Source organism: Lampris incognitus, chromosome 16 (assembly GCF_029633865.1).
Source record: "Lampris incognitus isolate fLamInc1 chromosome 16, fLamInc1.hap2, whole genome shotgun sequence".
NCBI classification, from domain to species: Eukaryota; Metazoa; Chordata; class Actinopteri; order Lampriformes; family Lampridae; genus Lampris; species Lampris incognitus.
In genome coordinates this window covers 14617913-14634494 of record NC_079226.1, presented here as the reverse complement: position 1 = coordinate 14634494, position 16582 = coordinate 14617913, and the positions used below count along the sequence as shown (strand labels likewise).

Sequence of the window (16582 nt, the reverse complement as noted above, 5' to 3'; positions counted from 1 at the left end):
AGAGAGAGAGAGAGAGAGAGAGAGAGAGAGAGAGAGAGAGAGAGAGAGAGAGAGAGAGAGAGAGAGAGAGAGAGAGAGAGAGAGAGAGACGGGGAGGGAGGAAAGGAGAGAAGGCACTGGAAATCCTCTGCTGGAAAGTTTTCTTAGGTGGTCGGATATGTTTAATACTAGTCCTGTATAATAAAGAAAACTATCTAACTACCTATCTTGGACTTGAGAAGGGAAGGATTTATTTAATACTGAAAAATTCCCATCGTTTCCTGCAGGATGCATTTAATCACATTAAATAAATCCTATCCCAGCCTCTGTTCAGGGCCAAAAAAGGCAAATTCTTACTTTGATTTAGCTGATTACATCCATTACCTTTTATGCAATGGAAAGTCACCTGCTTTCGATAGAACAAAATTACTTGCAGGAAAAAAAATAAAAAGGATACAACAAAAATTAAAACTCTAATGTAAAAACTATTTCCAAACGGGTCATCAAAAGGAGGGGAACAAGACATTAATATATTAATTTAGATTACGACAGGAGGCTTTTGGTATGCGCATGCTTTTCATTACACTGATAGCTGAAGGTCATTGGTGAGAACTGAGTGAGGGAGGAGATGACCAGATATGGGTGTCAGGATTCTCTCAACGCCCTCTATCTCATGAGAACGAGGTCCCCTTACTGTTTGTCTATCTGCTCCTCATTAGACCGCTGAGCGGTCAAGCTGACCTCTGGAGCCTTCCAGCAGACACATAACATGTTTCCTCTCCTCGCACCTATCGCCGGCTGCAATGCGACTCGCAGAAGTTGTAAAATATTTCTGGGTTGCAAATAGCTTACACATTTGCAGGTCAGGGCTGCCCTAGCTGTGCCCGAGACCAAAATTAAAGAGAGAGAGCGAGAGCGAGAGCGAGAGCGAGAGCGAGAGAGAGAGAGAGCGAGCGAGACCATGAGTACATAACGGAGAGAGCGAGAAGGCAGACATATGGGAATGCCATTACATCTGTTATGTTGTGAGACAATTAGCTTTAAGGAATGGCATTTAGGGCAACTAATCAGCCTTTATGAGCTGTGGAATAAGAGTGGATTTTCTTAAAGCTGAAAACCGGGATTTTTCTCCATTAATAATAGTTATTTTATCCGTCTGGGCCATGCAGCCAGGTTACATAACACTAACTGGCAGCATCGTGGCTACAGACACTCTCCATATAGCGCCCTTGAAATTGCTTGACTGGATACGACGAACGCTGGTGCAGCGGCGAACCTGCTCCAACTCAAACAGGAAAAAGGGACTGAAATGAGACGGCGATGTGGCGACGCTTATGTTGAACTGCTAATCCGCCAATTCTACAACCAATACTACAGTACAACAGTGTTCCCATAGCGTTTGATGTAGTTTGTAATATATTAGACTGTGTGTGTTAGCTTTGGTCCGTGCATGTCACTTCTGCAAGGGCAGGAGCTGTTTTACTGCTGAGCTGACGGCATACGAGCAACAATGGCTGCTACGCCTTGATTGTTGTTCTCGCTAACAGATGGGGGGACAGATCAGGGGAAAACACGGATTTCAGCTTTAAGTAAAATGTACTATCTCTATCATTTACTGCAGAAGGGAGGGAGATCATGATCGAATGGTTCCTGTCATGATAGAAATATTCTTACTGATAATTGATGATTGATCATTTTGAGCCAACTGCCCTAATTTATTCATAACAAATCTCAGCTGCTGTTCCTCTGAACTTTCGTATTCTCTGAACATACTGGTTTGTATGTCTTGTCAGAATAATAAGCCACGTTTATGAAGAGACATTACCTGGTACCTCATAAGGAGGTGGCTCAGGAGCATCTGAGAGAGTGGTTTTCTCCTCGCCAGCCAAAGGCATACTCTCTCCGCCATCAAACATCCCAAACACACTCACTGTATATTTTGTACCGGCTCTGTAGGATAAAACAAACCAATTTCAGTATTTTTCCACCATCTACTGCAAGGGTGTTCATTGAATGCATTTACATTTCAAATTGCCAAACTGGAGTGAAAATGAGGGAGGAAAAAAGAAACTGAGATATGAAAAATATTGCAATGTAAGTCAATACAGAGATTTGAGCAAGCACCTTAATTCCTCTAGCACCACTGTGTTGTCATACGGCCCAACAAGAAGTTCTCCCAGGTCGATGTCATCCCCTAGGGGGTGGAAGGTCACCTTGTAGCCCTTAACGTCCCCGGGCGCATGGTCCCAGGTCACACGGAAACTGGTCTTGGTGGGCTCTGAAGTTTGCAGGTTCCTGGGGCCTTTGTAAGGCGACACTGAAGGACAGAAGAATAAATATTTAAGGACTTGATACTGGGTGGGGAGGTAGTAAATATCTTCAAGAACAAAAATTTAAAAGGGGAAAACAAGATTTATCGAGTCTCGGAGCTGATTTTGCTGTCAGCGAGAAGTACCATTTACATGTTTTCACGGCGCTTAGATGTTATTTAAGTGCTGTGAAAGCATGAATCTGTTTTTTTTTCTCTGTCTGACCAGCTTTTTTTAATGCGACCGTGTAGCATCATTTCAACAATGTATTCAGTTTCCCCTTGGTGTGATGTCACACAGGGAACAATTATCCCAAATTTTACACAAGTTAACTATTGTTTCTGCAAAGGGGGCGTGGCCATCAACACCGCCAGCCAATCGGTGCAGCGGCTCTTGAATAATGTTTTTATTATGTTATTACCCACCCCACCCCCACCCCGAACAGCCTGTTTTATTTAGTGGGTGTAGAGGACTGGAAACCAAATGACTTTTGGTGAAAAAATGTCACAGATATGTTTCACACACATACAGTTGTATACAAATTTGTCAAAAATCTAAGAAAATACTCCCCCTTTAAGCACTATGATACAGGCAAATGAAGAGGGACATAGCGAAACCACACAAGGTAGGAAGAAGGAAATAGGCCTGATGGAGTTGATATTACATGTTTGGCATGGTAATGGAAGTGTACACCCTGTGAGTACCAGAGCTAAAAATGCATATATCCCAATAACTTCAGATGACCGATTGAAGCAACGTATGTGGGGTGTGGTGAATAAGAGACAAACATACGTGTTGTTCCTTCCCCTTCCCTTGCTTTGCCTTCTCCCTGACGGTAGACGGGCAACACGGCGATGTCGTAGGTGGTTAGCGGAGTAAGGCGTCTCAGGATAGTTGTGGTTGTGCCGCCGGGCACCTTGGCAGCTAGCTGGCGTCCTCCCACCTTGGGTTTGTAGGTAACGCGGTAGTTGACCACATTGCCAGGCGCCGGCTGCCACGTCACCTTCATGGTCTTCTCTGTCTCGTCTGAGACAACGATCACTTTGCCAGCAGCTGAGACTGCAAGTAGGCGGACGAGTAGGAAAGTTAGATGAGGAAAAGTGATGGATGGAGAGGCTGGCTGTAGCATGTGGACTCGCTGGCCACATTTATAACATGGAGTATGGGCCAAAGTACCACCTACATTTCCAATATACCTTTGGAAATACAAGGAGAAAGGCTCTCCTGCTGGTGGGTAAAATAAATGGGGACACGCATGGCTTCATCAGCGGCTTTCATTAAGGTATCTGTTCAGTTTCCATATGCTTGTGAATACAAACCCAACACAATTACAGCTTGATTTTTACAAGCATACATTGAACAGACCCAACTTTACAAGATTGATCATGTTTAGTCGGCGGGTTTTGGAGCCAAGCATAGAATTTTTTTGGATTTTGAGAAACCCCACAGTTCTCCTTTTTCCACATTGCACCAACAAAACAAAAAAAAGAAGAGTGTTTTATTCAGAACAGGAAGGGCAAGTGTGAATTGTCAGAGCCCTCTAAACGAGTCGAGGAAAATATTCAGAAGGATCAACTTCAGAGGCAGCAATTTTTTTTCTTTTCTTTTCTTTTTTTTTATGAACGGAAAAAAATAGCGCATCCAAGTCTGCAGTGCGTGACTCGGCCTGAATGGACCTATGATCTCCCAGGAGCCGAAGGAAAGAAAGGGAAAGATGATGGGTGCAGAGAAGGCAAAGTGATCGTGGTTATAAACCATACGAGCCACAAGAGTTTCCCTCAAGGTTGTTTTTGGTAAATATTGCACCAGTCCCGCTTGCCAGAGTTAATAAAACAAAAACGATGGTTGGGCATATTTTTTCCATAAGCACATTCCATCTCTCAAAATGACAGATGTAGCCTTCTCCTCCCAAACGGAACAAGTTTTCTGTTAAATGGGTTTTCCTCATTTTGGCATCAGATATTAGCAGGGGAACCAACACCAGTTGCCTATCTATGTCCTCTATCTCGCATGAAAACTTTTAGCAGGTGTGCTGCTGGACGTTACATCATGTCTACATGGACACATAACACACACACATGCTCGATCGTATGCATGCTTACATAAAAAGATCAAAATGGATGCAAGGTTTATATCACCCTGATTGCAAAAGTATCTCCATGACACCCCCCCCCTTTATAAAACGATGACGTTATCTCTCAGTTCCAGAGGATGTCTTGTAATCATCAATGGTTCATCACTTTTTCCATATCACACCCAAAAAACCTTGTTTCCTGGATATATCTGAAAACGAAGTGTCCTTGCTATGATTCATTTTCGTTCTTAAAAAGGTCTGCATTCTGCAGACGTTTCCATCTTAGCAGTCAAATGAAATTTCTGGTGTAATGGTGCACTTGGAGCAATAAAGTCTCGGTCCAGGGCCACAACTGCCAACTTTTAAAATGACCATCTAAACATGCTCGTTTAAACAGTTAGCACTAATGGAAGCTTTCGCTGTGGTGCACCTTTAAATGGCCGTCCCTTTCTTCCAGGTAGTCTGGTCTAGTCAGGTTCATTAGAGTTATGAGGGGTTGTCTGCATCTGCTGTTGACCTAAATACTTTCATTGCTCCTTACTTTTAAGGGAGAAGGGGCAGGAGAGGAAACAGCAAGGGAGAGGCAGGAAAAGCGATAGCAAGGCAGAGATAAAGAAAAGAAAAATAAAGAGAAGGAGTGGAAGGAGAAAGAGAGGGAGAGAGAGAGAGCGGAGGGAGATAGAAGGCGAAGCAGAGAAGTGACAAGAGAGAAGAGTAAGCATATGGTGAAAGTATTAAAGGAGAAAAAGTGACTGACCATCTGTGGTTTCCTCTCCCACCAATGGCTGCCCCTCGCCATGGCCATAGCCGGCGAAGACCGAGACCCGGTAGCGTGTCTCCGGGGTGAGACCGTCCAGGACGGTGGCTGTCGTGTCTCCCGGCACCATCTTCTCCCCGGACTCTTCGGTGAACAGTGACTTCCACCTGAGCCGGTACTGACGGACGTTACCGGGTGCCGCAGTCCAAGATACTGCAAAACTAGTGTCGGTGACATCACTGGTCACCAGGTCTTTGGGCGAGCCAAGTTCTGTGGAATCATATTATCGAAGAACAGAGATGAGAAACTGTGAGCTATATGCATAATATCAGTATTTAAGGGTGCGATATATGGAAGTGGAAAACAAGTGTCCTTGTGGACCAGAAAACAAGTGTTATTATGGTCAATATGGACTGGCAGGCCCAAACAGTGCATGCTGCACTTTGAAACATATTGCTTAAATTTTAGCTTTAAATGCACATCATATGGACTAAAATGCACATGTTAGGCCTATGTAAGAGAATGCACTGGGGTAGTTAATTTGTCCAGGGAAGTGCTGATTTCTAATCTAGATACATGAACAATTCAGAGGAAATGGGCTAGACACAAAATGGACAAACTGAACAGGCCTGGCGATAAACCACAGACAATCATCATTCTGGCTCCGTTTTAACCCCACAGGGTCTTTTCTGAAGCATGTGATTTACTCCCTCACAGAGTCGAGAGGCTCCTGAAGAAAATATCTCTGCAAAACCAATTACAAACTCGCAAAGGCTCAGCACCTCTGCCGGAAGCACTTTCTTTTTCCATCGAAACAGAAGAAACCCGATCCACAAAAGTGTGTTTCGCTACAATTGCAGATGTTGCTCTTTCTCTCCCTTCTTTTGCTTGTATTTCCCGAGTGGTAGGCGGGGGAGCTGGGAGGTGCAGTCGCTCAAACAGAGGGATTTCGCGGTGGTGTTTCATGAGGAGCAGACAGCACATGCTTGGCTTGAGTCGTAGGTCCCCCGTTGAAAAGGACTCTCAACACTGTGGTCTGGCTGCATTTTAAGGAAGCCACATCCGCCACAGCGTGATGGACCACCGCACATACTCTCCCACGCAACCTCCAGAATATAGAGGGGATTCAGACTCCGGAGTCCCTCAATACCAGCATCTAATGATAGTATAATCATAGCTCTAGCAAAACAGTCGGGTGGTCTTAAATGATGAATGAGGCCTGATGAAGAAACCAACCACACAAATCTGCCACCAATGAGATGACTAATGACTTGGAATTGACATGCTTCAGTTTTAAAGACCTCAAATCTGCTGCTTTATTCTGTCCATCTATGTCCTGTCCAGCATTCATCCATTATAGACGAATTGGATTGGTCACTATTTCAAGTGAATCATGTAGACATATAAATAACAGTAACAGGCCGATCTGCCAAACAGTAAAGGTTGCATTTTGAAATCCGGGCTCACGTATGAACTGCTATCGAACTTAATCAGGGATTGATGGCGATAGATTTTGGACCCGTCATGGACAAACAATGTGGGCCTCTTTTCAAGGTCCAGATCACTCTATCCAAACAGCTGGTTTCACCAAGGGAAAAAAAAAATCAGGGGATGATATTGACTGGTTTTTCCGGCTGTGCGTGAGGTAGGAGTTGCAGGATCACGCAATAATGACTCCTGCAGACAATGGCACTATTCTCCTGATTACTGAGAACAAAGCTAGGAAAAGGTCGTATTTGAAGAAGTAGGGCATACACTCACACGCACAACACACATGGGCTGCAGACCTGACAACAAGTTGGAGTTCACTGCCAAAACAGCAGCAATGTGACTAGTTGTAGCTCACATGTAAAACCATGCCTTTGCAAAAGGCCTTCCATTGTTCAATTTCACGTTAAAATAAACAACTACATGCCCGTTGCAATCAATCTAAATGTAAGTATTACAATATTTGCAACATATGGCCTGCACACTTCATGTCAGGTTAAAATGGTTTCCATTCAGACCCCTATTGTCTCGGCTTTATTCTCCATATGGCCTCCACAACATACACACCCTGTAGGGAGGCTGCTCTCAAATTAGGACTTTTGACAAGACTAGATCACAAATTCCTCCATCAAGACCTCACCCATTTATTCGCAAAACCACAGGTGACGCAGAGGAAGATCTTCCACAAGGCCTCCTGTGTGACATGTGTTAACATGACCTTTACATTCAGAGCCAAAGATATCTGCAGCCTAAAGATATAATTGGATGCCGTCATATATACAGTATGTGCCAAAGGAAAATATGCTGATGCTCAATCCATAAACAATTATCCCTGTCAAAACACTTAAAAATAGAGGTGAATAGTGTTAGACAGTGTACTGAGTCATGCTGTCTAATCAGTTAGGGTATTATGGCTTTATGGGTTGAAACTCAGGTAGTTTTATGATTTTTTATTTTTTATTTTTTTAGACAGAGGAAAAAAAGACCGACAACCTGGAAAAGAAAAAAAAGAAGCATGAAATCCCCTATTCTTTAAAAAGTGCCGTTTCAGCACCGGCGGTCCTGGTTAAACCGTCCTTGCTTTGTTTCTTGGCTTTATTGCTCGGGTTCACTCAGACTGCACGTCAACGCCGTGGGGATGTGGAGTCCACTATCTGCACGCCAGCCGTGCTCCTTCCTGCCCTTTTACCTCAGAGGACCTTTTGACTGGCGGAGACATACTGACGGGCAGCGCCGCTGGCTTAGCGCGGCGTTGCCGTGGGCCCAGTTTCCAAAAGCACAACTGTGAGCGGCTGTGATTTCATCTGGTGTTCTGCCACGTTCACTTCCCAACTGTGGCAAACTCTATTTCAGAGTCTTGGATTACATCTAACCGGATCATAAATGTACAAAAGAAAATGAAAACTTTTTTTAATTACACTCACTCGGGCTGCAACTAATGATTATTTTTATAATTGATTCATCTATTGATTACTTTTTCCAATTAATCATTCGATCATTTAGTCTGTTAAAAGCCCCAAATACTGACGAATGGAGATTTCTACGTTTCCAGAGTCCAAAGTGAAGTCTTAAAACAGTTTACTACGCAGCCTGACCAACAGCCAAAGAAAAACCCCCTCAAAGTATTCATTTCATAAAGTTATAAATCAGAGGAAGTCAAGCAAATCTTCGCATAACTACAACCGGCAAATATTCGGTAAAAAACCAGGCTGTGTTATGAACAAAAGGAGAGTCTATAGTCAGAAGTAAACCATAAGACCGGAGGCGTGCTTTTTTCTGAGCTATCAAATAGCTTTTAAATACACTTGGTGTAGGAAAATCCTGCATGGTTAAGAACTTGTAGGCTTAGGACTGCAGTGTAAAAGCTGCCCACCACCACCAGATCCCACCGTCCCCATTACATTTTGTTTGACGAATCAACCACTGCTGCCAAACACCAAAATCCTCCGTTAAGACATGAACAATGAAGATGATGGTTCATTGATGGAGGAGATGTGACGCAAGGTCACATCTCCTCCATCAGTGAACCAGTTCTCTATGGGAGTGGACAAACAGCTCATTCAACCCCGACTCTAGTTTGGTAACACCTTCCACGTGTTCTTTTGTCAAATGTTCCTAGCATACATTAATGTGTGATTTTCCTATTTGGGATGTCTGCATCGTGGCAGTAACTATGAACCCCTTCTCTTTCTTGGAGCTCGAGCTATTTTGAATTAGTCACTCCAACTGAGCGGGACCAGACGAAATATGGAGTCTTTACTCAAGGCTTCTGTGTCCGCTACCATCCCACTTTAACCACAAGGAGTGGCATTGTCTGAGTGGATTTTCCTCGACTATTTTCTCGCCTACGGGGGCTATTTCACAGAGACGGTGGCTCACAGCTAGTGGCTCTCCAAACAATGAGATCAGTGTTGAGGCGTGCCGGCATCATGGATGGGGCTTGAAGAGCAAGCTAAACAAAATGCTTTGTCACGGAGTACAGTGTGCGTTTTTTTTTTTTGTTTTTTTTTTTAGCCCAGTGGGAGTGTATGGCTGATGACTGCGCAGATTCATGTGTGGAAACAAATATTGTCCATAAAAAGAACAAAGATGGACTGGCGACCTGGCAAGGATGTCTTCCTGCCTCCCACCCCACTGCCTGCTGGGATAGACACCCGCCCCCCCCCCCACCCCCACCCTGACTTGCATTAAGTGAGTATAATGAATGAATGCATTAACATAATCAAACACAAATCATTCATAATGTGACTTCTAAATAGAAGCAGAAGTCTTTGTTCAAGGGCGAAAGTAAGAGTGCAAGTCTTCTTATTCAAACCAGCACACAGGTCCCTGTGGCCGTCTGTGAATTTCCTAGTTAAATAGCGACACACCCGGCACCGGGGACGTCATTCCTGCCAGCAGTGCAGGGTGGTGACATTAAGAAACAAGGAGTTCACTCTTGCTGTTATGATGAATAGGATGGCTTTGGCATGTTGGTGGGATCAATATGCTTTTCAGAGAAAAGTCCGTTTTAAAGCCGCTGCCAACATTCAAACTGAGCTGCACTGAGCCCATGGTCAGAGATGTGAAGCAAGGAGAAGACAGCCACGTTACTATTTTCATTTTAGCACATGAAAAATAGTTAGTATACCTCAGTAGCGTTTTCAAATACTCAAACAGCACCGATTCTGTAATCTGTAAATCCCAGAACCGTTAAATGAGGTCAAAACAGAAGTTTGCTAATCCATCAGGGCAGAAAACCCAACCTGTGGGTACATTTACTTAGATTCAAACACGATTCCCACCTCAGTTCATTGACCACTTCAGGGCCTTTTTACCTTTCTTCATAACCAGCCTCTCGGCTGCCATCCAAGCACCAAGCAGCGGGAAGTCTGCTGTCATACGAAATTTGGCAACCCTTGATTTATCTGCCACAAGCAGAGCGGATTGGGCGAGAGACTTTCAGTCTTTCACTGACTGACTCAATGGGCCTCATTCATCAATCGTTCGTACTCACAAATTTGCTCTTACACACCCATGGGATTTTTTTAGCTCTCAAGATTGTCTCAGAGACCAAGGTAGGACCTGGGTAACCCCTGAATTTAGACACCAGTTGGCTCACACTGATGTCTTTGCAAGCCTGGGTGACTGCTCGTTGTAAGAGGTAGCCAAATAGTTGTTAGGAGGAAGGAATTACAAATAAACATCAGGCTTTACTTCTGCCTGTCAGATAATCTTAAGACCTATAAAAAAAAACCCATGGGTGTGTAAGAACAAATTTGTATGTACGAACGATTGATGAATGAGAGCCATTGTCTTTGTTGTTGTTTTAGTGCTCCAAACCCATCTCCTCTCCCAACACACACCCAGATCGCAGCTCAAACTGGTGTGGGCCTGAATTTAGCCTTTCAATCCTCTCTATGCTGGAGCCTGCAGCAACAAACAAACCCTTGAAATGCTTAGCAGAAAAACAAACGTTCCTTTTGTCTAAAACTACACCTTGTAGGACAGGTCCACCCTCTAACACTGTCTGCGATGCAGAGAAAAATAGCCTCAATCATACATTTCCAGATATTAACTCTTTTTGAGGAGTACAATGAGATGGGGCCTTTCTCGCCGTCAGGGCTTGCTGACCAAAACTGCAGCCAGATAGCCGCAGATCAGATCAGTAGCATTGCAAATCCTTAGGATTTGCCAGTTGTCAGGGCTAGTATCTGAGGTTTATTATAAAACATTTCCCGTATGTCATATAAACCTTTGTGAAATTATAAACCATATGTCATTGGCAAGACAAGACGGAGGAGTATTAAAGTTCCTGGATCCAGCAGCCATGTGGCTTTGTACGCCTTTTCTGGGCCATTTCAGGAGTTTTCAAGGTTTACAAGCCCCCTACCCCCACCCATTTCCATCTCTCTGACTTCTTGGGCGGTAAAGCCAACTTAACCTAGAGTTTGCCTGCGTATTTGCCAGAGGAGTTATATAAAGTGCCACATTCCAGTCATTTTCCTCACCAAACACACCCAATATACCCAACTAAGCCTGCAAACTTAAAGCTTGCCTTGGCCTGAAGGCCATGAAGCAAGCGGGCTCCTCTCCAACCGTACAGAAAATCTAGATGCTGCTAAAGAGCAACAAAATCTAACTCTGGAGACCGACAAAATAAGTGCACATGCAAACCCTTTGCAATCCCTGAGGTTTTACTCCTCTTACAACAAAAAAGTACACAAATACAGTTGTCAAGCCATGTCTAACACCTCCCTCTCACGTCCACAAGAGAACCAATTTCATGCTGAGAGGTTTTAAAGTCAACATTAAATAACTGATCCAGTAAGTCTTTACCTTCCAAAGTGGTTCCTGTGCCGAGAAGAGGCTCGCCCAGACCAGAAGAGTAGCGAGCGGTGACAAACAGTTCATATTCAGTATTGGCCCTCAGGTTTTTGAGGGTGGCCTCGGTGGTATCTCCTTTCACAGATATCTCCTTCTTCTCACCGCCGTCGGCGGGTTTGAATGCGATGCGGTACTGCAGGACATTTCCAGGAGCGGCCTGCCATGACAGCTTCATTGTAGATATGGTCTCGTCAAAGACACGGAGGTCACGTGGAGATCCACGCACTGGAAGAAGAAATCATAGGACGATCAGCCAATCTTTCATAATACAAGACAAATCACTGTGGTGTCCACCAGGGTTGTAGAGCTGGAGTACGGACTTGGTCTCGAGTCCGCATTTTAACGGTTTCAGTCACATTTTTGGACTTCACAGCATAAAGACTCAGATTCGACTTTGAGTCAATTCGAGTTCTGACAGTGTGGACTCGTGATAATCATTCAAGACCAGTCAAGTACAAGACTTTAATTTACTAAAGTAATCAATTAAGTGCAATCTCATCTAAACTGTTTCTTTTTTTTTCTTCATATTATTGATTCATGTCTCCAAAACATTGGAAAACTGGAATTTGAAATATTCCTTCCTTGGTGGAGGAGATAAAATAGCCCAAGTGAATATTACAGTGTCGTAACATTTTGAGTTTCACTATGATGGTAGATTACTCCTGTTGTTTAATTGGATTTGCAATGTCCTAATGTCAGTCTTTACAGAAGTTTTAGCCCCATTGGTTTTGAGTTGGACTCGCTATCTTAAAGTCTCGGGCTTGACTTGGATTTGCCCCCCTAAAGACTTGGTCAGGACTTGGTCTCACCTTGGGTGATCTCGACTACAAGGCCAGTTTGTGCTACATAAGATCTGAGCCTGCGAATTCAAATCTTTGCATCTTGATGGAGGGGGAATTTCTTCATTGTTATTACAAATCTAGCAGTTAGCCTCCGGATGACAATAAATAACCTTTTAGATCCCTAACCGTAGCCCACTTCCCAACTCTAATTGTCATTTTCAAATCCAATTGCCCTATACAAGATAAACACAACTATATTGAACTGAACTGAACTAACTCACTAACTCAGTTGAATTAACTCACTTTCTTTTGTGGTGCCATCCACTTGCATCTCATCCCCCAGGCCTGTTGCGTACTCAGCAAATACGGACACTCGGTAGGTGGTGATGGGGAAAAGCTCATTGAGAACAATGGTGGTCTCGGGTCCACTGGTCAGGGCTTGTAGTGTCTCCCCAGCCCCACTTAGCGGGTTGTAGGACAAGCGATACCGAATCACCGCACCTGGAGCAGCCTGCCAGGACACCCTGAAACTGTCCGTGGTCTCTTCTGTTACACGAAGGTTACGCACAGTTCCTTGCTCTGAAAAAGAGAGGGAATTTTTTTTAAATGGTTGGTAGAAAAAAATACTTTCATCACTATCATGTTGTGGAGCAGTGGTTCTCAAACACATCTAATCAAACTAAAGCATCCAAGTATCATCTTAGATGCCACTAATTTACAAAGCCACAGAAAAATCTAAAAAATGCACACATGGATTTCTGTGATGTCAAATATAATCGCCCTCTAGCACCATGCTGTGATAATATGATTACAGTCAGATTATACTGGTCAAGTCAATCACAAGTTCAGACTGTTCAAATATTTCTCCCCCCCTCTTTTTTTTTCTCCCCTATTATACTTGACCAATTGCCCTATTAATCTAAGCTGTACCGATCGTTGCTTCACCCCCTCTGCCGATCCGGGGAGGGCTGCAGACTACCCCGACTGACCAGAGAAGGCGCTAATGCAGCGATCAGGACACATACCCACATCCGGCTTCCCATCCACAGGCACACCCAATTGTGTCTGTAGGGATGCCCAACTAAGCTGGAGGTAACATGGAGATTTGAACCAGCGATCCCGTGTTGGGAAGTTACAGAATAGACCGCTATGCTACCCAGACGCCCCTGCTCAAATATTTCTATAGTATTGATTAGATTTTTCCAACTTCTCAGAGCATACACCAAATTTCTAGAGTCATCTGGCATATGTGGATGGGGGGCACTCTATGTACTGCCGGTGGTACGCATACCACAGTTTGAGAACCACGGAGCAGAGCCTCACTAAACGAGACAGTTGTGAAATACACCTTAAAAGTACAGCGCATTGCACTGAACCAACTCAGGATTGTGAAAATTTGCATCACCTTCAAGGGTGGTCTCTTCACCAGTCAACGGGAAACTGTCCCCTTTCTCATACTGAGCAAAGACGTTGACCTCGTAGGTAGTGACGGGGAAAAGATGGGGCAGGACAGCGGTGTTGGTCTCTCTGGGCACCGCCAGCGAAATGTAGTCTCCAGTGACGTCTTCGGCCTTGCGGAAACGCACGAGATAGGACAAGACATTGGTGGTTGGGTGTGCCCAGGTGGTACGGAAACTTCTGGAGGTCACCTCGGAGAACGTCAAGTCTGTAGGTGGAAGCAGACCTGCAAACAAATGACCGCGTGTTACAAATCTTTCTCATCGAAAAGCGGAACACAAAACATGTGGTTGGGGATATTTTTTTAGTACATAATAAGGATAATGGATGGATTGATGGACGATACCATTATAATGTAAATTTGTGTGTGCTAAAGTTTTGTTGCGCTACATCTGCACCTCCCTGTCTGTTGCCTTCTGAAACTGCCTTTGCTTAACCGTATGCGTTCAGCCAAAGAAACTAAATCGATTTTATACAGTTTTCAAGTGTGTGATGTGAATAGTGAATTGGTTTGTGTTTTGGGACTGTGACTGTCAGTTTTAATAAGCCCAGTGTTAAGAGTGATATGCAACTAACTACAGTATTCAGTCCTACTGCCTGTCAGACATTTGTGTGGCCTTTCGAATCCAAATTACAGCCAACATAGCCCTGCTGTCCCAGCTATTATATCGTTTTAAACAATTATATGGTAGCAAACGGTGAGATAAAACTTGTCCGAGCTGCATTTATGTGGTTTCCTGGTGTTTGTCGACAAGCTAAGCTCAAGTGAGCTTGAGAATGTTTTGCTTGTGTCTGCTTGTCTGAAAGCCTATTAAGGTGAAAAAGATCAGACTCTGCATAAGACTTTTACTGCTGTAATTTGCTTTTTTGTGATTGCTTTGGCTTGCTGCCATTTTTACTGACTCGCGGGGAGCTGGAAACCTGCCACTAAGGCAAGTAAAGTCTAATAAAATAACGGCTTACAGTAAGATTCTGAACTTGGGAAAAATGGAAATTGCCCATAGAAAGTGTTTTTTGCTGAATGAAACCGAAACCAGAGTAGTGATATGTTGGGCATGCTGTGGCTCACAATGAGAAGCTACAATATGTGTTGCCATTCAACTTACTCCTCTTTTTGATGTTAAGCAGCTCCTGTTCAATCCTCAGACAGATGGACTGAGTCAGCTCCTTGGAGATCCTCTGGAAGGCATCAAAGTCCTCCACCTCGTAGACGTGAGTGTCTGCCGGCGGGTTAGCGATGGCCTCCAACTCAGACCGCACTGCATCCTTCACACCGACGGCAAAGATCTCCACATCGGTGCTCCTCAGCTTGGTTGCCGCATCCTTGAAAGAGTCAGATGACTTTCCATCTGTGATCAGGACCATGACACGTGGGACGTTTTGTCGTGCCCCACGGGCTTGGATGAAGATCTTCTCCCTGACGTAAGTCATGGCTTTGCCGGTGTTGGTGGAGCCTCCGCGGTAGGGGAACGAGCGCACAGCCTTGACGACAGCATTGATGTCGTGGTGGGTGTTGAGGGCGAACTCAGTGTGCGGGTCGCGGCTGTACTGCACCAAGCTGATCTGGACCTTACTGGGCCCGATGTCGAAGGAGGTGACCAGAACTTCAAGGAATGCGCGGACCTTGGCAAAGTTTTGTAATCCGATACTATAAGAGCCATCGACCAGGAGGACCACATCTGCCTGCACATCCACGCCCAGAGAACATTCTGGGCAAACACAGGAAGTAATGGTTCGTTTAGAGGGTTTGTACAGTATGATCTTCACAGCAAAACAGATAAGCAAATATGTGAGCTTGTTACTGATGTAATGAGTGAGTGACTAATAGGGGCTGAGCGACAGTGGAAAAAAAATGTAATAAAAAAGCAATATTTTTGTTTTTTGCTGCACGTAACCAGCTTTCAAAACGAAATTTGCAAAGGATTTATTACCCTAGCAGTGATTAGGGTGATTTTAGAAGGGGAAATATGATAATTGTCCAGGAAATAATCAAATCAGGCTAAATTATATCATTTGTCAAATGCACTGGAATATTTTTTGAAGAGTAGTCATGAAATATTGGACCTTGCTAGATTTAATTTTGTCAGACAATAAGAGCTTTAGCGTAACATGAGTAATGGGCCCAATTTGCCTTAAGATTGTACCCTTTGCAATGTGACTATTCCACGTGTGCATGCAGTGATTCTGAAATGATCTTGTTCAGCCCAAGTGAAGAAGTGAGTGAGACCCACTGTACAGATGACGACAAGATATCCAACATAAAGCGTTTCCCCACCTGTTGACACCTTAACAGGCTGAGTTTTCTCCATGGCCATTACAGGTTCGCTGGGAGTCAGACCTTTGAGGGCGTACAGGGTGATCTCATACTCCGTCTCGGGGGACAGGTCGCGGACGTTGATGGAGGTCTGAGTGGACCCAATGTACAGCTCCTGGCGTTTCATGCCAGACAGCATTGGATTAAGGGTGAGCTTGTAGCCTGAGATATCACCCAGGGAGGCATCCCAGGTCACCCTCATAGACTTGGAGGAAATCTCCGTCACCTGCAGGTTAGAGGCTGGTTCCACCACTATGGAGAGACAGCAGGAAATGGGGTAGGGAAAAGTGTGGGTGGTTTTGATAGGAGGGCAAACCCTACAACATGAGTGTCCTTGTCTTGTAAGATTCTGACAAACAGTATATAGCATACTTTTTCTTTTTCTTTTTTTGGATTTTTCTCCCTTTTTCTCCCAATTGTATCTGGCCAATTACCCCGCTCTTCTGAGCCATCCCAGTCACTGCTCCACCCCCTCTGCTGATCCGGGGAGGGCTACAAACTACCACATGCCTCCTCCGATACATGTGGAGTCGCCAGCCGCTTCTTTTCACCTGA

General features: G+C 44.4%; 1 protein-coding gene across 2 annotated transcripts in view; it reads right to left on the bottom strand.

Annotated features, from left to right (window-relative positions):
- Positions 1-16582, bottom strand: part of LOC130126789 (collagen alpha-1(XII) chain-like) — an 81430-nt gene that overhangs the window by 53303 nt on the left and 11545 nt on the right. The window contains exons 9-17 of one of the 2 annotated variants that reach the window (XM_056296419.1): positions 15989-16279; positions 14820-15422; positions 13661-13939; positions 12559-12834; positions 11426-11698; positions 5120-5389; positions 3081-3347; positions 2104-2296; positions 1805-1929 (exon numbers count right to left, since the gene is read on the bottom strand). The exons of the other annotated variant lie outside the window; for it this stretch is intronic. Of the exons in view, the coding sequence (XP_056152394.1) occupies positions 1805-1929; positions 2104-2296; positions 3081-3347; positions 5120-5389; positions 11426-11698; positions 12559-12834; positions 13661-13939; positions 14820-15422; positions 15989-16279 (2577 nt within the window). The remainder of the gene's footprint in view (positions 1-1804; positions 1930-2103; positions 2297-3080; positions 3348-5119; positions 5390-11425; positions 11699-12558; positions 12835-13660; positions 13940-14819; positions 15423-15988; positions 16280-16582) is intronic. 2 annotated transcript variants of the gene reach the window in all.